We start from the raw sequence: 25,020 nt of genomic DNA, 5'->3' as shown, positions 1-25,020 counted from the left end.
ATTATTCAGCTCAAAATGTGCTTTATAGTCATGAAAGGCTGTCTTAATTTTTAAGGATTCCCTCAGCATATCTATTCTAGTTTACAAGCCTGCTTGATTTATGGGTTTTTTTCCATAGCAAACTAAATGTCTGGCATACTCAACTTTAGCAAGGTTTATCCCACTAGAGACATGAAATGGATTTAAGAACACAAGACACACTGGCAGTATTCTCACATGCTGTAATCTAGGTGTTGGCAGGGCTGAGGAACATCCTCTTCCATCACATCCAAATGCCAGTTCTGGCCCCAATACATTCAGTGTTCAGCCACAGTGGGGGGACCTTCTTGCAAATAGGCACAGACAGGATTATGAGGCATCTTTAGTTTTGTTAGCTGTCACTCAACACCCTCCTGATTTTGGTTTAAATCTTTCATATGTAATTCAATAATTAGGAGAGAAAAAGAGTAAGGACAATTACAGAGTACTCTGAATCACAACACAGTATTAATTTAGGCAGAACTCATGTGGGACTCATGTCCAAAGCTTAGGAGCTCAACTTAGGCACTCAGAGCATTGTGAAGAGCTGGGAAACACTCATGATGTTATTATTGTTCCCATACAGATAAGGTGCTGGTTGTTCCTTTCATAGCACTGGAGAAACAAGGTGTGGCTTGTTACTCAGATCAGCAGTTTCAAAGGATTATATGTCATGAAGTAGAAAAATATTTCCATTATTTTGAAATGGCTGGCATTAAGTGTAAATTATGCTGCTATATTGCAGGTCATTCAGATTAATTGTAAGAATGCATGAATACTTAATTAGCTACAAGCAATTCAGTCCCGTATTTCTGGAAGTTATATGCCCATTGAATGGCCATGGGACTCTTTCCACTGTGTTTCATGGTCTTTCCTATATATTTCTGGAAGTTCTTTATGTGTATCACTCAGCCATTAATAGAATCTGAAATTCACACCTTCAATCAGATCTGCACTCTCATGCCAGAACAGCTCCTGACTGATGAAAAATGGTTTAAATTAGCCACACAATCAGAATTTAATGCAATAAAGCATTTACAATAAGAATGTACAACAATGAGGCTGGAAGAGAAATGACATCCAATATTTTGATTCATTGGCAAGGAGATGAGGTAAAATAAACATAACAAATCATAAATCACAGGGCTGTCTTTCAAGAAGATGATCAGCATGAAGAACTATGGGAAAAAGCATTCTCAACCTTTATTGATTAACCCGTATAAACTCCAAGGTTCCTTTAGGAACTTTACTTTTCCCTGACAAACCAATCTATTTATGATCAAGTTCCTGACATAAAAGATGTAGCATCCAAAGGTGGTTGTTAAGATCACCCCATGTACACCAGCAGCATGCACTTTTTCTGCCTGCTGCATCACTCCTGCCCAGACAAAGAAAATTCAGCCAGCTGCAGAAACAGATTGGAAATGTGCACACGGCCAGTAAGGACAAACAAACTGTTGGTGGCTCAAGTGATTTGGTTTCTTCTTGCAAACACGAAATGTCTGAGGAGAGATTGCACTGAAATTTCCACTCATAAAATGCAAAAAAAAAAATTCAAAACAACAAATCCACCACTGACAATCTTTGGAACAGCTGGTGGTTTCTACCAGTTATTCCCCAGTGGCCAGCAGTCGTAATTTGTGACTAGTCTTGTCTTCAGCCATCTCAGGGCAACCAAAATGCGACAGGATGACAGATAGTCCTTTCAATAGATACTGACAAACAAATTAGTGCAAAGATGCTTTTCATAGCATACCAGATGTGTTGAGTTCTATCATATGGAACAAGGAATGAAAAACTGTCTACATCCCATCTGTGCTTTTTCAGTAATCAGTGATGCACTTGTTGTGGAGTATAAGGTACAGTAAACATTTGGACGGGGCTTTACGTGTGAAATAAATAGAAAACGCCAGGTCTTGGCCTCATCACCGTTGTCTGAAGCTTTTATATTAGCAAGAATACCTTAAATGCCTGGGAGAGGGATGTTCAGGAGTTAGAGTATTGTCCTGGTGATTAATTGAAAAATTATGCAAATTCCAAGAGAAAGGTTTATGCAAATGAGAATAGACTTTGCTTCCGATCGCACGCAGGGCTTCCAGCCTGTCATAATAAGCAATAGGTTAAAGAATTGCCATTTGGATTTACATCATTTCCTCTCTTGGGGCTTATCTGTCCTCAGACTGTTAACCCAGATTTAATTCAAAGTGGCTGCAATTGCAGCTGCAAGAGCAGCGTTAAAATGGAAACAATGAAAAGTGAGTGCTCTTGGCGGGTGATTGAAAGGCCCAGGGCATGGCAGCACATGCATTTCTAGCTCTCTGTAAATGAAACCAATATCTCTCAGGAAAAGGCCCTTTGTGAGGGTTGTCCTTCCATTCAGAGCAAAAAGCCTCTGGCCCAGTGTAGGAGCAGGGCGACAGGGGAAGAAGTGCAATAGCATGTGCCAAATATCTATAATGAGAGAGTGTAAATAAAAGGAGCAGGAGGTCTGCTCCAGATCCTCAGTGTAGGGCTGAGCTTTACCAGCTTTTAGCTCCTTTACCTTAGATTGAAAGGCTGTGTGTTTTCCCTGCAGTTTCCTACCAGAAAATAATTTCCTAACAGCTTACTACTCAGGGACCCACTTTTGACTGCCTGTGTCATCATCCTGTGTCATGACCAGCCCTGGTCCCCTGGGCCTTAAGTGAAGATGTGAGAGAATGCAGCCACCCTGGCCCCCATCCCATCCCACCCCAGATGAGGGCCTGCCTTCAGGATCCCCTCTCAGCACTGAGGGCTGCATTGCAGCAGCCCCTTGTCCTGCCTCTCCTCTGCCCATGCCCAGGCACCCCAGGAGGCAGCTGTGCTTAGGGCACATGCAGCCAAGTCGTGTGGCTCTTCGTCATCCTCTTTGCCTGAGCCCAGGACACCAGAGGACCTCTTCTCCCTCTGGTTATGCTGCCTGAGGCTGCTGATGCATACTCACCCTTCTCTCTGCAGCCATGCTCAGCTCTGCAGACACCCAAGCTCTCACCTCTCTCCCACCATCAGGTTCAGTCTCCCTCTCTTGTCACTGCCCTCCCTTCCTCCTTCTGCTCTGTTGCACAAGCCCCTTATTACTGCATGAGAACTATTCTCTGAAAAATCCATTTTGCTTCCTCCTTCCTTTTTGGTTGGTTAGACAATTATTAATCCACCTCCTTTTCATAAAATAGCTGCAGCCATAATAATAAAGTCAAAATATGATTTCCCCATAATATAGTATAATCTCTCCCTTATTTTATTCCTTGCAGATGGTACACCTCTTAGCATAAACAGCATGTTAGCATACTGATTCCAGATGCATAAAATACGTACAAATCTTCACATTTTCTCTCTCCCCAGAACGAGTCTGTATATATATATTATCCTTGCCATTTAATTTTCCCAGCTTTTCATTTCAATTTTTCTTTCAGGACAGCACAGACTTGTCATAATCCATCTGGGATTTTATTCTTCATCATACAAAAATGTTGCTTGAAGGCCAGTTTTTACTTGGCATTAAGAGACTGAAGATCAGCCTAAATCAGAATCAGAGTATTATAAACCTCTTATAACAAAATCCCTTCAGTTGTAAATGTGTTGTCTCAATAATTAGATAAATATACCAGACCACTTGTTACCAGGCTAGCACAGGAACTAATTACATTATTTCCTGTGACTGCATTTTAGGCACCAATTCACCAGCAAAGAAGAGGCTCCAGAATCTGTCTTTTACTGAGGTGGTTGTAAATAATTCTAGTTCTAAAAAGGGGTTGCAATAAAGGCTCTCTTAGAATTAAAAGGCATTCAAACAAAAGAATCTAGGAGCGTGCTGTGAGGACCAAAGGATAAACTGGATGTATTTTGCATTGGTAGGTGAGGGGATATAAAATTCTCATTTGATCATTTACAAAAAGCTTCAGACTTGATTGTGAAATGTTTTCTCTTGTGCTTAAATTTCATGCCACAGATTATTAAAAATTGACTTTGCTGTATTTATTTTACTTATCTATCCCAGCCAGGCTGTGCTTAACCATAGATTTTGTGAATTATTAAATTTTAAAAGCAATTTGTGTTGGATTTTACACTCCAGTTCTGTCTGGAGGGATGTACACCTCCAGTTCTATCCCTGAAGCTGATTTGCTTTGATTCATCTTTAATCTGAACAGCCTTAAAAGTGCATGTTCCAAGTTGTAAGACATGATGATGGTCTCCAGTGTAATGCTTAACTAACTGCTTGTTAGTTTTAACATTTAACATACCCTGAAAAATAACTAGTTTCCATAGGTTATCTGAGCCATAACAATGCTCAGCATAATTCATCCAGTCAGATAACAAGAACTATTTTCAAACATAATGAGGAGCTAATAAAGGTCACTGTGCCCACAAACACATATATATCACCACTAATTTTACAGCACCAGTGCTGAACTGATGCATTTCAAGTACAAATCTCTTTAGCTGAAACTGCTTGGTGCTGGAAGAAGGAAGGCAACTGAATAAACCTTCAGTATTTAAATTAAAGCTAGGCCCAAGTGGCAAGACTTAAATTTAAGTGAGAAATCAGACTGGTACTGGAACCAGACTAGATTTGGACTAAGAAGAGTGAAGTATGCAGGTGTAAGGTCTAAAGTTTAAAATAAGGTCTTTAACATTTCTCATGTTAAAGTTAAGGGCAAAGATGAGAAGTTTGCTTGTAAGTTTGGGTGCTTCCCTTTTAATTTATGTAAATTGATTTCCAGAAAAATATCACCAATTTTTCAGGATATCGTCAGACACCTCCTGTAAACCAACCCCTGTATGAGGTGGGAAATCTGAAATGCTAGTGTTGAGATTGAGAGCTGTTTTTAAAATTTTGTTCTATCACTGCCTAGAGGACAACAGCAACAAATCTCTTCAGTGCTGTTCACTGAATGCAAACACAAATTTGGGATTTACTTGAGTTTTGTTGGTATGTTGATATCAGTGCTTTTGTGATGAATTTTGCTGCCAAGTGAGATGCACTGAGGTGTTTCCTAAGTCGTACAGGTGAAGCAACAGAAACAAGAGACAGCTAATATGTAAAAAATAGCATAAAATAATTGCTAAATGGATCAGAAGCAAAAAGACTAGAATATATTTCATGTACAAACCTCTGTTCTAGCTAGGTCCATAAAAACAAACTAAAATGCTAAAGACTGGAGGTGCCCCATATTATTATGAATGCCAGATTTCAAGGTGAAATTGTTTTAATTATACAGAGCATTGGCAAGATTAGTACATTCAGTGTTGGCCACACCGGATTTTGTTTGTTTGTTTTCTGGTTGATTGCAAAATTGATGCAATTATTTACATGAGGATTTTTTATTTTAATGCTTTTTTGTGTGCCACAGAGCAAACAGTAAATCCCCATCATCCTCCTGAGCAGCCTGTCAGAACAGGGCAGCAGAAAGAAATAGGGAAGAATGGTAGGAAGCCTTCATTTTCCTGGCTCTAAATTGTTTTGGGAAAAGCCATGATATTTTTTTTGCTCTATCAATAATAGTGTAGAGCAGACCTGCAAAAAGAAAATCATCCTTGTGAGCCAGGAAATCCTATTCTTCTATGGGCTTATAGACAATATGTGTGTGCATCTTAAGTCGTAATGGGATTTCTTTCTAAAAATATATTCTGTGCTATTCCTTATAAAGGCACTATTCATCTAGATCTACCTCCCTCCAGATCTCTGTCCTTGCTTTCTTTTCTACAAGCTTCACCATAATGGCTTTAAAAACCTGTGAGTCTTCTAAGCCTCATATGAAGATTTGCTCTTGGACACAGGGAACCTTGTTTCAATCATGAGTGCCTCAGATACATGCCAAGAACTCTGAGGTGTAGGTGGCTCCTGTATGTGTTTAGGTGCTTGGAGGCTCTGACTGACAAACTCGGTGCCTGTGTTTGGAAAATCACAAAGGTTCCTGTAAATGTGTGTCTGTCTGTATGCAAACTTGATGTGTATGTACATTCTCTCATAGACAGCAGCCATAGCAGAGATGCCAGGCTGTCCTCAAGAGCTGGGAATCATTGTTGTCATGTGCTAGAACCTTTTTGGATGACATTGACTCTGTTTTGAAGGTGGGAGGCAGTTCATGGATGAGATTTGCCAAACTGTAGAGGATTGCATGCGTATCCATTCAAACTGCAGACATGCACAGCATGGCTTTGAAAATTTCAGAGTGTCTTTTTGCCAGCTTTTTCTGAGTCACACCTTGAAACTGGTTTACAGTATCTTCCCATTGACAACAGTGCACATTGAAAGGACAAATCTACACAAAGAGCTATAGATAGAAGCATCGAAATTAGAATGATACAGAAAAGCCTCTGTCAGCAGAGTACTCAAAATAACAGCAATGAATGACCTTCCTCTACAAAAATGCCACATATTTTAGGTCAGACATCTTTATTTTCAGTTTAGTTTTACCACATGTAATGGTGTTCCCACAAGGAGTCATGATAAATTGTTTTGGGTTATGTCCAGTCTGAGTCAGATTTTGACATTTGCAAGAGGGTGGAAGCCTTTGCATGTGACCCCAGCCTGGCCATTAAAAAATGCAAAATTCTCTGATCTATAACATGTGTTTTTAACCAGGTTGTCAGAAATTAACATGGCCCCAGGAGGTGCCTGGGACTTGAGTGAGCTGATGAGTGACACACAAGTGACACACGTTTAGGAACTCTGTTCAGCCTCTGAAGGCTGTGGCCCCTTTGCCCACAGATGTGTCATCAGCAGTCAGATTTCCTCTGCAGTTCATTCTGTAAATCCGTGGTAACTAACCATAAAAACAACACACTTGTTCCATGGGGGTGTCTGAAGAAAAGGCAGTGTCACCTCTGTACTAATGCACGAGGCTTTTATCAGCCTGGCACTGGGAGTTGTTTCAAATCAAAACAGTCAGAGTGGGGTTCATCTCATCTAACCTCAGCCATTACTGAGCTAAGCATCAAGCTGACCGCATGAAAGGCTCTGGGGCAGTCAAGAGATTGTGATTTAGTCTTGTGAGGCTCTCTGGTTTCATTCTCTAGGAATGTATGTCCACTGCTGCTCATCAGGAACAACAATCACATCTCATTTTGCAGAGCAAAAAATGGGATATTGCTATAACATACCCAAAGGATTCAAACTGTGGGTGTAGTTGTGCAGTCCAGACCTCCAGGTCTCTTCAGCAGCAGTCTGGAAAGTGCTATGCCAAGCAAAGATGCATCCATGTTAGAAGTTTTATTGGGCTTATTTTCAATTAAGAATTCTGCAAGCAAGCATTTGCATTTTTTATTAGCTTATGAAGAGATTTGGAAGTAAGTTTTACATATTAAATATGTCTGGGTTAAAAAGAATCGTGAAAATGTTCCTTTTCCAACTCATTTTGTGTGTGTGCTCATCACTTTAATCACTGTTTTCACTTCTGTCAGGACACTAAGCATATCTGTTGAGACAGGAGACAGTGGCACTTGTTATGTGACTGAAAAATAGCTTTTGGTAACCTTATTGAGTGACTGGAGACAGATTACAGCAGAGATTTGCAAAAGGAGTTCAGGGCACTTCAAGGATCAGTCATCTGCAAAACCAGTGGAAAACTGCAGTTTGCCTTAGGTGGCTGGTTACACAGCATGAGTAGTGAACAGTCAAAACAAATAGTTTGCATAGGCTAAAATATGTTTGCAAAGTGCACTTGAGTAAATTCTACTGACAAGTATATTTGGAAAAATCAAAGTCTGATACAAACAGAAAAGCTACTGAACAAATTAGATACAAATCGTTCTCTCAGCAGTAGACATAAGCTAGACAGATCTTGAGGTCTACACATATCAATGACACAGACCTCAATCTACTGCCTAAACCACCTGACAGTGTCAGGGCCATATGGAGCATGACTTTATGGTCTTGTTGTCCCTTTAGGGAGGGAAGATATGGATTTGTTTTTCTCCATTTCTTTTTGAATTGAAGAAGTTCATTTCTTGCTAGTAAGTCATTTGTGGAAGTGGCAGAGGTCACATTGCACTCTGAAGTTTTGTCACTCAGAGCCAAGGAAATGAATGATTGTGTTGTTTGTATTTAAATCACCAGTGTTAGATAATTACCTTTGTTCTGATAACCATCTATAAGGTCTGGAAGCAGAATAGTGGAAATCGACCTTTTCCCATAAAACTCTTCCCTGAAGATTTACTGTGTGGCTTCCTTCTGGAGACAAATTTTTCACCTTTTCTTTCTCCCTCTCTCTATGGTTGTAACTCCTGTTAACAAATATGAAGCAAATCTATCTGTTGAAACTCAGCTAAGGCCAAAGTGCTCCAATTTTCTTAGCACAAATGCTCCTGGACATTCTCAACAGTCTTGGACAATCAAATGCCTTGGAAAAGTTAATATATATGGTTGTAATATCTTGGTCTTCAGCCATGGCACTACAGGTGTGACCCCCTAATATATCCCACCGTCCCAGATTCCACATTTGAATGCCTTGAACTTGAGCAACACTACAAAACTGAACAAATCAGAGCACAGCCTATTTCCAGTAGGGAAGACTGAGGTTAGAAGTATTGTTAAGCTACACTGGCCTAGCATTTACATACAGCTGCACAACCATCCACCTGCAGGACATGAGGCCACAGAGTGGCCCACTGGGGCTTCTCAGATGAGCCCCATGGCAGCATCATCCCTTCCCTGTTATGGCACTTGCTGCCAGCAGAGATGTGCCAGCTCCTTGGGGGCCCATTCAGTGCCACCCATCAGGCAGGGGCTGTGCTCAGGACAGGGATCCTGTGCCAATGGAGGTGGCTGTGTTCCTGTGCCTCCAGCTCTGCTGCAAGGTGCTCAGGGGGGAAATTCCCAGAGCCTCTGCTGTGGATCAAAACCTGGCAAATTTTAATCAAAAGGCTTGGAAACCAAGCAAGGCCTCGTTGAGCATGGTCCTTAAGTGTGTTTGATGCAAGGACTGGTATTTTGGATGGATTTGGGCCTTCCAGTGGCACTAGGGAAGAGCAGGATTACTGGTAAATATCTGTTACTGTTTCTTCCCATATTGAAAACATGCTGGTCAAATTTAAAAGTTAATATGTGCGTAGAGCAGCGTTAAAATATACATGGAAGTGGAACTGCATGTGCAGGTAGCCAGACTGTGCTAACAGTGTGCTGACTGTGTGCTCCCTGAGGGCAGGGATGGGCTCCCCCACCGTGCTCACAGCCCTTCCAGGGCATCAGTCCAAGTCCTGCTCTGGATAAATGCAGTGACTGCCACCTGGGTACAGGGGTCTACCCTCACTGTCACCCACAGCTACACCATTATAAAGACTCTGATTCTTGTTCCCATTTCCCACCAGTCTGAAAAACAGGGCTTGGACATCAGTCCTCAGGAAAAATTCCCAAACTGAAGGGGTCCCTCCCAATAACCACAAGCAGGCTCCCCAAGCCGTGAAAGGGGGAAAGATTTTGGATTCACTCTAATCTTCAGTGTTTATTACTGAATACTTTCATGAAAACCACACTAAGAGGGCTGTCACCTGTGTTTCTCTTTCTGAGGCATCTGATGCTAGATGGTCTCCAAACCTAATTCTTTTAAGCTCTGATACAGGGTTACAGGATCCACTTTGGAGGCCACAACTGTGTGGCTCTATCTATATTTCTATGCCCTCCAGCTATAGATATGACCCTCAACCACCTTCTGACACCATATTTTGTCCACACCCTGGTGCCACTTTCCCTTCTTGTATCATCTTGTGTCTGAGCTTTCACAGGAAGAAAACCCAGAATACAGCCAAGGAGGATATTTCACAGATGTAAGTGTGAGAGAGCTGTGGATGACCAGACATATGATGTTGGTTTTATTTGACCAAATGTTCACTTCTGTATCTCAGCCAGGCACACATCCCTTTGCAATCAATGGAGTTTAAAATGAGTCATTTTATCCTAAAATTAAACTGATGATTATTAAAGTTTGCCACTTGTGGCAAAACAAACAATATAGAGCACCGAGAGAGTAAGGTTTTGCTGACAGGGAGTACACCCACATCTGCAGTACTTTCAGCCCTGCAAAGAGGTAGCTTTTATTTTCTGGTGGTTTAGGAGAGGACTGTGGTCATGCTGCCCTGTCAGCACACCCCTGGCTTGCCTGGAGTTCATTAACTATGGCAGATACTGCAGCCTTTTGAATCAGTGAAGTTCAAATAACTCCTGCTTTACCAGAAAAGAGGATTTTCTTTGTTGTTGTGGAAGGAGGAAAGATGTTTCATGTGAGGGAATAAAAGAGACTGAATTCACATGACTAATGGAGTTAGATACATTTGAGAAGTGTGAGCTATACATTTTCTAGTAAAGGGCCCTTCTGCTCACCAGGATTTCCTGTGCCAGAGGGAAGAAAGTTACTGATTGCTTTGCATTTTAAAATGAAAGAACAGAATATGGGAGCTGTTTTATAATCTCTTGCTGAGATCAAAGGAGAAGGGAGGTAAATGCATATGTACTCCTTTCTCTGGTGCTGCACCAGCTATTTAGTAGAACTAATGGAGCCTCCAGTGTAGAAGAGACAGAGATTAGCTTCTTCATCTCTACTAACTGTAAAGAGTCCAAAAGGATTAATATTATTGAGTGAATTTCAGCAAGAAAGTAGGAAGGATATTCTCTCTCCCCTCTTCATCTTTTAATCTTTGTTTCCAGAAATAACTCTGAACCAGGTTTTCAGCCTCCCACCCTTTCCTTATGGGTTTTTTTCCTTATTATTTCTTAGTAGAAACAGACTTGGAAATATGTAACATCCCTAAGAAGATTAGGCATGGTTGAATTTTTGACAAGTTTGAGAGAGAGCTGAAAAGGACTAATGAGACTGAACAGTCATGACAGGTTTATGGGATCAGAACCTTAACTGGTTTGAAACAGTGTTATTCCACTGACCTCAGCTGGCATGACTCTGTGTATGTTCATGGAGTTCAATAAAGCCACAGAAACTCACTCCAGCTGAGGATCTGACCCCTGAAATGATGGAGCCTTAGCCAAAGCAGACTGAACTTTTGTCATGAATTGGTCTTCAAGGGAAAATGAATGCTAATTCAATGACTCCCATTGTTTTATTGCAGCTGTTGGTCATTCTGCACTGCAGAAAATCTTTACTTTTAACTGGTAAATCAAGAGTTTCCCCAGCAGCTTCAATACATGGGAGATCAGAGGTGCAGAAGTGTGTACACAGTCCTTCAAATGTTATGTATTAGAAGGCAAGGTCTACAGTCAGTTTATGAAGCAAAAGTGAGATACTCAAGAGAAACCCTCCCAGCTAGATATTTTGCCTTGCTGTCCTATTTGCTTTACCAGTAAATTGTGAAAAAAACATCTAAAATCCTGGTTTAGATGGCACTTATGGACACATAGGGGATTCTCCTAGTCAGGGTTAATTTTGTGTAGGAAGAGCCTGAAAGAGCTCAGTGGGACCTGTTTTCAGTACACCAAAGCAGTAACCCTGGCATCTGTATTGATGCTACAGCACTATCCAGGCAAATTAGTCCTCAGAATTGCAGAATTTGGAACTGAAGAAAGCAAGCAACCTGCTCAGGAGGTTACAGCTCTTCTGTTCCTCTTGGCAGGCACTGAAGGGAGATGAGAAGGAAAGAAACACGATAAAAGTAAATGGCACTTTCCTGCTAAGCTAATCAGTTCTGTTTGAGAACAGAGGGCTGTGCCAACTGCAAATCAATGCACTAAATCACTTTCATTCTTGTGCAAGTCCTGCTGCCATGGCAGCTGCTAACAAGGGAATAAAGAAAACTGTTATTGGATATTTAGTGGACTTTTTAAGTGCTTGTGTAAAATAACATATTTAATTTAATGCAAAGTTATAAATGTAATTGGAGTTTATGGACATTATAGCAGGGAAGAGATTCCTCCTCTTTCTGCACAAAGAGCTGGTTTATGTTCCCAGACTATCCTTAGCAAACTCTGTGTGCAAGGTAAAAGAGCAGCCTTCCTGTAGGATTTTAACACTTCATCATTTTATTAAGGGGTAAACACTGAGATAATAATATGTCTGATATTCATGTGTTTTTTAATATGTTCAAGTTACAGAGCAGAACTAACACATACTTACCTTAGGAGAAAATCAATGCTCTTTAATGCCATAGGCTACATTGACTATTCACTGACTATTAAAGAAAGCCTACAGTGGCTGCACCAGATGTTGATATGCACAAAAGCATGTGTAGATTTAATAAGATAATCCCACTTAAGACTACTACAACTGCACCAGGGGATTTATTTAATGGTGTAATATTATTTTTTCTTTTTCCTATTCTTTTCCAAATTATTCCCAAATAATGATCTTACTTGTCCCTAGACATGACTGGGACTACCCCTTCCTGGGGCAGGTTTCTGCAAGTTTTCAGTGGTGTTATCCATATAATGGTTTGGGTTGGGAAGGGTCCTTAAAGGTCACCTTGTTCCAAACTCCCTGCCATGGGCAGGCACACCTTCGTTGCTAAATGGCTCTTGAGGAAGTTGCAGTTTTCCTAGAAAGCTCTGTTTCTGCAGCACTCTCAGAATTTTGAGCATAAAACAGAGGCTGCACATCCCTGAATTCATGGTTTGAATCACTGTTGCCCATACAGAGCAGCCCAACTTTGTCATCATTTAAATCATCAATTGTAACTGTGCAGTGAAATGCTTAATATAAAATACCCATGGGCAAGCAGTAGACTGCCTTCTCTTTAATTACATCAATCCTCAATCACCCCAAAGCAATGCCAGCCTTGGAAGTACTAACTCTGACAGGTAGTACTTCTGGGAATGCCATAAAAATGCCAGCAAAGCAGCAATGGCAGAGAAAATAAGCTGCCTCATCTTTGGAGAATTATTGAACTGTACTAACATTCAAGGGTACAATGTCAGCACAATGCAGAAAGAGTTAGATGCACAACCCCCATTATTATTGTTGATGGGAGTCAGGTGTCAAGTTCCCTTTGCATCACTCTGAAAACTTGGCCTTCTTTATAAAGCTTTAGCAAACTTTTCCATTGTCATTGCTCTTAATTGAGAAAAAGATTTGAAGCCATTTTTCCTAGGATTGAATAAAGACTGAAAAAGTAAAAAGAAAATACTAACAAAGTATCAGTGACGAACCTGAGACGTTAAGACTCTCTACAAGCAGTGATGGAAAGTTTAATAAATATTGAGGGGTCATGCCTTAACAGGTGAAACTGAAAGAGTTGCTTTTTAGTCAAAGGCACTGTAATACCAGCAACACCCAGGACAGACCCAGGACAGCCCCTAACTCCTTCTAGCTGTCTCAGCCCCCAAGGGGTCAAATGAGAATTTAAATGCCTAAATACATAAATAACTGGCTCAATTAGCAGACCTGACTTCTCTGAGTGGCATCTTTCCTGAGAAAGCCTTCAAGTCTCAGCCCTCTTATATCACCCTAAAGTGTAATGGTAATGCCTTTAACTTTCTGCCCACAGACAGATTAGTTAACACAAGACTGCCTCATGTTGTCAAGGATAAATTGGGGCAGGAATCAGGTTAAATATGCATTATTATTATTATGGAAGTACAAAAGGGAGAGGTCATACTTGGCTGCTTACAGCAGACAAACAGAGAAGAGATTTTAAAAAGCCTTTCACCACTAATTGCCAGCTGGAGCTTTCTGATGCAGGCCATTCACCTCCCAGTGTTTAGCAGATATTCAGTTTGGGAGGGAGGGGGTTACAGCTCACAGAGGAGCTTTCACAGCAGTGTCTGCACTCAGCTGGGGCTGTTCCACATCAGTCCCATAGCCAGTTTTGGAAAGGAGATGGACAGCTCTGCATCTGCATTTGTGGGCTTAACTGCAGATGAAACCTTAACTGCAAGTGAAACTTAAAAGAACTGAAAGAGCTGTTTGTGTTGAGGTGAAGCACATTGCTATGCCCATGTTGGGTGACTCACTTTACAGTGGAGCTATCATTTTACAGAGTATAAAATATATACTTAGCTGTTAATCCATATTGCACCTATACAAATAACTTTACTTCTCCATGTAGTAACTCATAGTGTTTGCAGCTGAGTGCCTTGAGTGGGAGCTCTGTGAGCATAAAGGAGTTTTGATCCCCTTTTTAGTAACATACCATTCAGTTCATTACCCAAACCTATGCATAGATGAAGGACTGAAAATATCAAGAAATCTGGTCAATAGAAGAGCCTTCTTGCAGGGGCTGCAATGCTCAGGGAAACAGGACATCCCCCTCTGAACCTTGTAATGCAACCACAGGCAGTGGTAACACAGGTCAGGATTTCCCAGGAAGGTAGTGTAGAAATCACATCTCCTAGCTTTGGACATCTACTAGTTATTCTTTTAGCCTAAATCCCAGGTAAAATCAATAGACACCTGCTGGAAGGGCTTTATTGCATGTATCCCATTGGCATTTATTTGTACATGTCCATGCCAATGAGATCAGTCCCTCCTGGGGCTGTTCAGCCTTTCTTTCAGCAGATAATGGCTGAACTTGGAGACAGAGATTGGAAAACTGAGACTTGGTGTTAGCTGCTCAGACCCACCTTAGAATTTACCTACCTGAGTGGACAGCTGGTTTCAGAAGGTGGCAAAACCCTTCAAGATCAGGTAGTGCAGCACAAAGCTCTGTATGCTCCTTGTCCTTCTGCATGGACAGTGCTGAGCCTTAGTCTGTACTCCTGCCTGCAAAGGCAGCTGCCTTGCTCCTCAGCTCCACTGGCTCCAGGCATCCTTTTTAATACCTTTACTAACTTTGGGTACTCTTATTTTGGGTTAGACCACTCATGTTTCACATAATCATAATTTAGTTGACAGGTTTAAATTAGTGATAGGCAAACCTCTCTTAACCCAAATCAAGAACTTTCATACAGTTTTCTGTTCCAGCTCAGCAAAGTTTCCTTAAATAGTGCAGATTTGTACCTAGACACAGGCTGGTGAGAAACTAACCCACTCACCCTGGTGCTGGCCAAACTAGTTGCCCATATGACTGAAGATTTTCTCTTTGATAATACTGCTTGGCATACAATCAAATAGTCATAGTTAATCACACTGATTTATTATTTGCTTAATAAATCCACTGGCTATTTTTGTGGTCTTCTTGCATCTCTATTCAGCACACATTGGGAACAGGTGGGTTTCCTGCTATTATTTTCTCTGTGTTTCTCCAATTTTCTAAAGTGATGACATCCCAAAAAAACAGGGATAAAAAAAGAAGAGGAAATAAAAGCATGCCATAGTTTATAGAGAGCAAAATAAAAATATTTCCAAAATGAATGTTCAAACAGCATAAGAAGCTTGCTAAGAAGTGGATTTTAAACTGCCATTTCCAAGCCACAGCCAGATCACTTAGAAATACATAATACAGTACACTCCACAGGCAGACAGATTCACATAAACTGATAATAACTCAAGAGTTTTTATCTGTATGTGTCCTCAAGCAAGGCATCAGGAGAGAGAAACACTCTAGCAACAAAATTAAATAGTTTTAGATCTAATTTTACTAGGCTGAACTAGATTTCAAATTGATTTCCAAGGAATCTAACAGAGAACAAAACACAGGCACATTGCCTTTCTTATTAAAAATCCATCAACCACCTTGTGTTTTTACTTACTTTGCTCTTTACTGGAAGTAATAAGAAACTAATATTTCACAACACAACACATTTCATTCCATAGAGTCTTCCATGGCGAAGGAGCTTGCAGTGGGCTGGTATAGAACACCAAAGCACAGCCCCTGAGATTTGTCTAGGCAAGTGCCTATTTGAATTCATGATAAATCTGCAGCTAAACCCCTCTGTCTCCATTCCAGAAATGCAGGAGAGCTGCAGGACATGCCACTGTAGAAAGAAATTATGTCCTAGTGCATGATGTGATCAATTAAACACATCCCTGTGCACCTCAGACCATATTGAATGGATCCATACAAATCACATGCACAGGGCTTTTGCTGGTCCTTTCTGCTTCCTAAGTGATAAGGCAGAAGTTACTTTGGCCTCAGAGTAAATGAGTGCAGCCCTGTGTGGAGGCACTGGTGGGCTGCAGAGGGACCAGATCACAGGGCATGGACCTGCCACTGCCTGTTAGGTGTTGGACTGGCCCTGGGAAAACATTTCACACAGCTTCCCCAAAAGCTTCCCAAGGTAGCAGTTCTGGGTCAGCAGACAGCTGGGACAGGATGCACAGAGGATTAGCCCAGCTGCCAGGCCCCTGAGCTAACTGATGTTTCACATTCAATGTTCTCTGCAGTATCATACTGCCATAAACTGTTCCTGCTACTTAATATAATTGCATTTCAGAGCTCTCATCTTGGACACAGAACCCATTTTGCTAAGCACTGAACAAGAATAGAGCAAAAAGATATTCGCTGATCCAAGAACTACTTAAAAAAAAATTATACAGGCAGCAAGTAGATCTAGTTACAGAAGACCCCTGCAGTTGGCAGGCCATGTTCCACTTCCAGGCAAGGCAGAGAAGCAGGTGCTTGGGCACAGCATCGTACCGAACAGCTTGCTGCCCTGTTTCAGAGGAAGATTTCATGGCTCCAGGTTCACACCTCTGACTTCTAACTTGAGGCACAACCTGCTTTGAGAAGCTGAAAACCTTCTCCTAAAATGCTGACTATCAAAATGTTCCCTGGTTTTGTCTTCCCTTTTGTTATCAGACTAAAAACAATGTGCTCTGATATTTTACATCTTTGTTTTAGGTCCCTGCTGAAGCAGAGAACAAACAAAGCAATGATGAATATTTTTTTTTTCCTTTGAAAAACTTAAATTCCTTAATCTGAATGGTCCCTTTTGTCCCTGTTTTTAAGAAAATTGTTCCAGTCAAAAATCATATTCAACCAGAAGGTTTTTCTCTCTGCCTATTTCTCTGCTACCCCCAAGGAAAGCCTTCCTTAACAGTTCCCTCGTGGGCCAGGGTGGGATATCACAGCCAATGCTCTGGATTAAAAACCAATTATAAAAAGCAGACCTTTAGTAAATGTCCACCTCAAAGACCTCATGCTCTCAGGGGTGCCAAGCATCACAGCTACAGACAGGAACAGTCACACATTCTTTAACCCTTTCATATTCTCCACTTCAAAGGCTCTTTTCTCCCCCTTGGACTGCTCAGCCAGGTGTGCTGTTCCATTTGCATTGGCTGATGGCTCTCAAGGGTCCATGAGGTCAGGAGAGCTCCAATTTAAGACTGCACAGTGTAGGGCTGAGAGAAGAAAACTCAAACCAAGCAGGAATGGGCATGTGCCAATAGCCTCTTGCAAATATATGCAGGCTTGAACTTATCCCATGCAAGGCACCAGACTGGAGCTCCTGCAGCAGCCAAAGCTGCTGCTCTGTCTGTAGAAACATCAGCCCCTTTGAAGGGTTTTAGAGCAGCCACATTTCCAACTTGAACATGGCTGGAGGGGATGCACAGAGACCCTCCCAGCCCCAGTGGAACTGTGGTGGTAATTCAAGGGGACAGCTTTGTCAATGTGGATATAAAAGCATCACACAGAGCCTGCCTACTTGCCTGTGAAGCAAAAAGCACTTGGGCAGTGCTACTAAGCCCTGCACACTCAGAAACCTTTGCTTCAACAGCTGGTTCTCAAACTCAGCTGTAAGGGCTGATTCTGACACCATGCAAGTAAATCCCAATCTACAAACAGCTGCTTAAATTAAATGATGAAGCATGGTGGCAATAAAAGCCATAATTTAGAAGGCTGGGAGCCTTCCCAATAAGTGCTGTGGTTTAAAGACATTGTTATTTTCTTCACAAATCTGCTATATTTTTCTTTTGCATTAAGAATCTCTTCATCCTGTACGTCAGTGTCAGCCCAAGCCTGAACTGACTAAGATATGGGAAGGAAGATAAAGAATCATCTCCTGATGAGCAGGCTCTCTTTTCCCTGTATCCCCCTCCCGAAAGGCTAAACACAACTGTAAAAATATAACTATTCAAGTAGCTGTAAATACTGCTTTAGAGAAATAAAAAATAAGTTTTTTTCCAAGAGATAGTGCAGCTGAGTTTACACTATTGCATCTTATTTGTCCCTTCCTGAGTAATTTCATACTCTACACAAACCAAATTAATTCCTTAGGACTGGTTTCTAATGTCTGCATTGTGTTTTTAAAAAAATACTATTGAAGGGACCTCTGACAAGTAAAGTAGTTTATGGCAATCAATTTGAATATGAGAATGAAACTAACTCAGTAAAATACTGTTAACACTGATCTGGCAAACCACTGGTATCCATCTGTCTAACCCTTCTTGTGTTTGAAAGTTGCATTTTTGAAAAACAATTATTAATAGTGCTCATTAGCTGCCAAGCAAAAGAGCATGCCACAAACTTCTGCAAATACCAGCAAATGCTACTCACCTTTCCAAGTCTGAGCTAGAACTTGCTGCAGGATCTCATGGTCAGGGCAAGTTTTTCTGCTGGAGTCTGTAGGGATGGGAGAGTATAAAGGATGGGCCCTTTCTATAAGGGAAGTGCCACCCCCTACAGATTCCAGCTGTCCCCCTACAGCCCTTCAGCACCTCCCCACCAGAGAAGCTATTCCAGCACTGCTCTATCCCTACTGTTAGGAAGGGTTTTTTAATGTCTGAAGTGAATTTTCCTTGGTGCAATTTAAGTCCATTACTTCTGGTTGTGTTAATGCACAAGGAACACAGTTTACTCTGTTCTTCCATGCAGCAGCTCTTTATGTGCTTGCAGGCTGCTGTTATGACCCCACTCAGTCTGCTCTTCTCAAAGCTAAACAATTTGTCCAACATGTATAAGGGCTGATTTTTAAAAGTGTTGAGCTCCTGCTGTTCCTGTTGCTTTTATTCTGGTGATTGAGAGTGAAAGAACTTCCCTAGAGTTGATGATCAAGCAGTATTGTCTGGTGCCCTTCAAATACTGATAGGTATGAAGGGCACAAAGGTGTTTATAGCTGTATATGTGCATTCTTGTCTTCACAATAAAAGTGTATTTACAGGACCTGTGACCAGCCTTCTGACTGCATCCCCAGGGCAAGAGCAACTTCACAAAAAAAGCAGGTTTTTGTAGAAACTTGCCTGCCTTATGTGCCAGGCTTTGCTGAATCATTTGTACTAAAGCATTTTCTGTATTTCATGCAACACATATCTTGCTCCGTGGGGTTTTTTAATTTTAATTATTTTTATGGCTATTGTAAAAACACTGTTCATGATTCCATATTAACTATTTACTATTGTTGCTGGAAAATATATCCTTGGAGGAGTGAACTGAAATTCTTTTCCATCCCAAAACAGAAGATTGAGGTTTCCTTCCTGTAATAGGCTCCTCTTCAGAAGAAGTTATGATTTTTGTGCTTACAGTACTGGAGCAGATTTCCACTTGGAAAACTGTTTTTATAGTGAATGCACTACAAAATATGATGCTATCATCTTGCAATAGTGTTCCAGGGCAGCTAGAGACAAATTCCACTATACCTGCTCTTTGTCTCTCAATTTCCATTGTAAATAAAGCTTTCCTTGTGTCCATGTAGGCCCTTAGGAAACCTCTTCTTCATGGCATCAGAGACTTTGGGTACAACTGTAATGCCAGCAATAATACCTTCATGTATTACTTCTCATAAACTTAGGGTTATATGGTCTGCATTTCTGTAGAAGAGTTTTTAAAATGTCTTTTTTTTCTGTTTAAACCCTCTCTCCTAACCTTGAAAAATAACTTCCTCAGACAATACAGAGAGCATTTACAATTATAAAGTAAAAATAGCTGCTCTAGTTTTGGGCTACCTGTTATTGCTTCTTTTTGGGGAAAAAAAAGAAAAAAAAAAAAAAAAAAAAAAAAAGCAAAGTCATGGAAGGAAAAGAGAATGAGAGGAGGAGGCTTTCATGGTATTTCTCTCTATGATTTTTTCAAATCCAACCTTGTCCTTTATTCTTATTCATAAGACTTCATCAAACTGCTGGAAACAAGGCTAATTATGATGGACATTAACCTACACAGGGGCCATAAGTTTGAATAAAGAGATCTCTTAATCTTGACAATTAAAACTGAATTTCACCATTATTAATAAAGCTGAAGTGCCTCATGGTCTGTACAGCAGCAGGCAATAATGTACAAAAGATGGACATGCACAATAATGCCAATAATTTTAAACCTAACCTGACTATTTCCTTGTAAAAACCTTCAATAATTATTCTGTCATTTATCTTTTCCTCCTTCTCTGGGTCAATAATTCATCTGTGCAGTGTGTATACTACAGCTTTTCTCTTTTTACAGAGCTTACTCAAAACCCTGCCCTCCTCCTCCTCCCATTTAGATACACACTAAATGTTGCCTTGCTTAGCCAATGGATTGACATATTGAATTATAATCTTTATCAATGGTATTGATAGAAGTATATCCTGTTATTAAGACCTGCCTGTGTTTGGTTGACACAATCCCATCCATTGCTGCACTAAGCATGCAGCAAATTTCACATTCTGTTTCCCTGCTACACAAACTGAAGTCACCAGCAAGGGCTTTGGGGACAAGTGGAAAACAGTACCAACAAAAGCTTAAGATGGTTGAAGGATCCTTTAAGACAAAATAAAAATGAAATTGATTAATTTTAAATCCACATTGTAAATTTCACCTATCAATTACACAAAATTAAATAATAAAATATCACTTTACCCAGCAGTAGTATAGTATAAAACTAAATGGATTTGCATTTTGATTGGGGGCAGGAGTAAGCATTAGCCACTGCAGCAAGAAAGCACTTCCATAGTGCTGGGTTAATGGATTACCTCCCTATGAGAAGTGAGAATATTTTCTCAGCAATGATTTTGATTTGTGTGTGACATCAGTGTCCTGAGGGTTAATCCTGAAGGTCTGACAGCTGTCAGCAGTCAGGCACAGGTGCAGTGCACACACTTTAGGATCTCAGTACCCAGACACAACAGTCACTGCTGGTACTACAGCCAAGGGCTGCCCTGATCTTGTGTCTATCATCTGAAGCATTTCCCTTACCAAATGCAGCCTTTGGATTAGGTCCCAAAAGCCTACGCTCTTTTCACTTCAATCAAAGAAACCAGCTGAGGAAGTCAGGAGTGAATACCAGCCTTTATCAGGATCACAACCCAACAGTCTCACACACAGTGAGACGTCGTACAGAGACACCACATTTCTCAGTGAGAAATGCCTTAGCAAAAAAGTGTCAAAGAATTCACTTAGAAAAATCTTCTGGCTATAGCATTCATAAATAGCTTCATTCTTTTGGTCCTGACATCACTGCAATCCCATAATGAAATTGCAATTGAAGGAAGCTAATTTGTGCTCTAATTATATATTAGTCTGGGCTGAAAGGTTTCTGGACGGAAAAAGATTTTCTTCAGGCAATCTTTTATTCTGCTTATTGTATTTACTTAACAAAGAGCAGTCAGCTTTTACAGTGAATTCCCGAAATAGAGTTGAGCTGGAATATTACCCAGCCAAGGGCAAATATGTGCAGTCATTTTTGATGGGTTCTGATAACAGTCTTTTACAAAAACCAGGATTGTTTGCAAATGTAGGAAGAACCAGGCCAAAAAGCTAACAGATGTGCTGCTGAAAAAGTTTAAAAGGCTCTTCAGCTGAAATACCTTCTAGACCAGTGGTACTTTAGCAGGCACATAGTTTGATAAAATTCAAAGAAATACTTTGTCAATGATAAAGAAATTTCCCATGGAAATATTTTTTTCTTGTGTCACTTGAAAGAATACATTCTTGGTCTGATTTTGATGCTTCTGCCACAGGATGAGAGGCCAACATTGTTCACAATGTGCAGGATGAAGAGCATTTTCACTGAGGAAATAGGTGAGGCTCAGCTGCCTATTTCCTCAGCCATAGCTGAGGCTTTCTAAGCAGAGAAGTACTTAAGGATAACAACAAAGTTCTTCAAACCTGTGAATCACCTTTCTTAAGTGTGTTTCTGTTTCTTCTGTCAAGTATGCACTCTGCTACTGTTGGTCCTTAATAAAGTCTCCACAGTGTGTCAGAAGGAATTCAGCCTAAACAAAATAAATGTTCAGCCAAACAAACTAGTTATCAAAGGAAAAAAAAACCACTTAAATATATATCTGCTTCTAATGTTTGTGTTAACTTCAGCTTTTCCGTATAGATAAATCCTGAGCTAAATATTAATCCGGTATAAGTCGGTATGAGTTCTCATTTTGCTGAATCTGCCCTGGCCTCTAATGCAGAGTCTGATCATGGCACTGGAAGTAAATGTCTCTGCCATACACTATCTGCAGGATAAATAGAAACTGCTGTTAAAAGCACTTAATATGAACACACAAGAGGGATTTCAAATAGTGTTCTTATTGAGTGAACAATAGCTTTCTGGGCACACCATAAGGGTTTTCCAAAAATCATATCAAAAACTGGTCAAATAACAAGCCATGGAAGTCTTTTGTGCCATCCATCACTGAGTTTTCTCTTAAGAATTCTGGTTCAGCCTCCACTGGGGAGAGGAAACAAGTGAAGTAGATGATCTTGTCCATTAGAGCAGTGCTCGTGTCCCTTCTTCCAGGGCTGCCTGCCTACCCCATTCCCAGATGGACCTTCCCCTGGTCTGCAGTGCTTGGGCACCACTTCTGGGAAGCACAGTCAACAAACACTACCTGGGGGCAGAAACCAGGAGGAGTATATGTTTGGTGTTTTCATGTGCCAGCTGTAAAAAATGCATTGAGGTTCAGTAAACTGTGATGGTACTGTAGAGTCACAGAGTATGCTGAGCTGGAAGGGATCCACGAGGATCATTGAGTCCAACCCCCAGCCCTGCGCAGCACCATCTCCAAGAGTCACATCAAGTGCCTGAGAGCATTGTCCAAACACTTCTGGAACTCTCTCAGGCTGGTGCTGTGACCATTGCCCTGGGTCAGTGCCCAGATAACCTCAGGGGGAAGAAACTTTTTCTAATATCCAGCCTAAACCTTCACTGACACAACTTCAGACCATTCCTTAAGATCTTAAAACCAAACAGACTTACCAAGATGTTTTGACCTGAGAAAGTGTGAAGTAGATGTGAATGAGTATCTATTTTATGTGAATCTTTTCTTCTGTTTTCTTCTAGAAAAACTCAGCATACTGTCAACCTTCATAGCACCCTTCAAGTACCTGAGTCCTGGCCCAACCACCATGGAGGATGAAGACAATTTAAGTAAGCAATCTCTTTTCTCTATAGATGAACAATAAAGTTCAAAAATAAAATATCTACAGTGGGGGAGCAATTGTGGAAAGGAGGTGGTTTTGAAGCTATTGGCAAGTCCTCATGTGAAATCACAGAAGGGAGCTGGAAGGGACCCATGAGGATCATCAAGTCCAGTTCCTGGCCCTGCACAGAATCATCAAATTGAAAATTGATTAACCAGGCTTAAATAAACCAGTTATAACCTAAAAATTAACCACTCTTGGCAAATTGGTGTTCTCTTAGGCCCTTACACCTCAGTCATGACCCCATGACTGTACAGCTGGAGGAAAGTCCTGCCGGGTTTGAAGGAGTTGAGAAGTTTTCCAAACACCAGGAAGCCCAAGAGTGGCAGTTAGGAATTAATAACCCTCAGTAAGCCCTTCCATTTGTCACCTAGAAGCAATTATTGTGTGTTATCCTGTCTGCTTATTGAAACACAACTTCAATCTTAAAAAAAAAAGGAAGGGAAGCTTTCTGAACCAAATGAGCAATCTTTTAGTATCACCTACCAGATTGGTTTCTTTTCCAGCCAGACACATGCTGCCATGTTGCCCTATTAGAGCCACTCAGTGGGAGGAATTTGGTGTTTTTCCCTTTTTGTTGCTGATCTGCCTTGGTTTGGTCATGGTGCACCACCAAGGGGAAGAGCTGCTGGAGGAGTGAAGAAGCACAGCCTGCTATTTTCTGCTGCTGAGCATCACATGGACATCGCACTATTCTGCTGCACAGCAAAGGCAGGCAATTACAGATCTTAGCAAAGGCAAAAAAAAATCCTGAAAATCCTTTAGAATGGCTCCCAGGAAGGCTGTATTTTCAGGAAGATGTGTGAGGAGTATACACACACACAGAGGAAACATATTATGCACACGATGAGCTTGTGCAGGCACCTCCTGCGTAATAGTTCCCAAATGTGCTACTTAGTTATTTTTAGGTAATGTAGGAAGTTTGTACAAGCCAAACACTGTAACACCATTTTCTTATTGCTACTGTAACACCAAGACAGCTTCGTGCCTGTGTGGGCTGTGAAACAGCTCGCATGGACAGGGTAAGCTATGTTTTCTGAAAGAGAAACAGCAAATGTCACTGTTTTCAGGGTCATCCTACCCAGTTCTCCCTTTGGTCAAACATATGCTCCAGTGAAAAGGCAGCTATTTATTTCTTGGTACACAGAAAATGTTTTAGGTGTTACTATTCGAATCTTTAAACATTTTTTTAAAAATATGAATTAATTTAAATTCATCCATATTTCTGTTTTCACTTGCAGTATAGTGGCCTAAATCCCACTAAAGCCTATAGCACACATGTACCTCTGGAGTAATTCCATATTTGAAAGAGCTTCAGAGATTTGCTCTGAACAAGTGGAAAAATCTTTTTCTGTGTTAACAATTTAACAGGAGCCCAGGAGAATGCTGGCAAGGTAGAAAAGTGGGTTGCTTATCCCTGTAGTTTTCTGCTCCCTGAGCATCCTGTGGGAGCACTGCTTCCCTGACTGTGCTGTATCAATGGGCAGAGTTCCACCAGCTGAAATGGGTACAAATCCTGTTTCACTTTCCCTTAGGCCTTCTTTACAAAGGGAGCCATGCAGTTTAACTACACCTGCTTTTTCAACAGGTGATTATTAGCATACAGACATGATTTGTGGGGTTTGTGATCAATTAATTAATACTGGAAAACCTATCAAAGGCACTATGCCCCTTTTGAATGGAATTGTGGGTAAAGTAATCATCTGTCCCTGGTGAAGGTCCAATCTTGAACATGCAAGGAAAGGACCACCCTATTCATCCCCAGAAGGCAGTGCCTAAGGATGTAAGAAATTGTACATAAGAATGTAAGAAATATCACAGAGGATTAGAAATAGG

The 25,020-nt window shown here is 40.9% G+C and overlaps 1 protein-coding gene across 1 annotated transcript in view; it reads left to right on the top strand.

The window, feature by feature from the left end:
• The window catches only part of ADARB2 (adenosine deaminase RNA specific B2 (inactive)), a 307,953-nt gene that overhangs the window by 174,771 nt on the left and 108,162 nt on the right, over nt 1–25,020 (top strand). The window contains exon 2 of the mRNA XM_059840017.1: nt 23,045–23,131. Coding sequence (XP_059696000.1) covers nt 23,045–23,131 — 87 coding nt within the window. The remainder of the gene's footprint in view (nt 1–23,044; nt 23,132–25,020) is intronic.

Source organism: Haemorhous mexicanus, chromosome 1 (assembly GCF_027477595.1).
Source record: "Haemorhous mexicanus isolate bHaeMex1 chromosome 1, bHaeMex1.pri, whole genome shotgun sequence".
Taxonomy (NCBI): domain Eukaryota; kingdom Metazoa; phylum Chordata; class Aves; order Passeriformes; family Fringillidae; genus Haemorhous; species Haemorhous mexicanus.
This window is presented reverse-complemented; position numbering and strand designations above follow the sequence as displayed.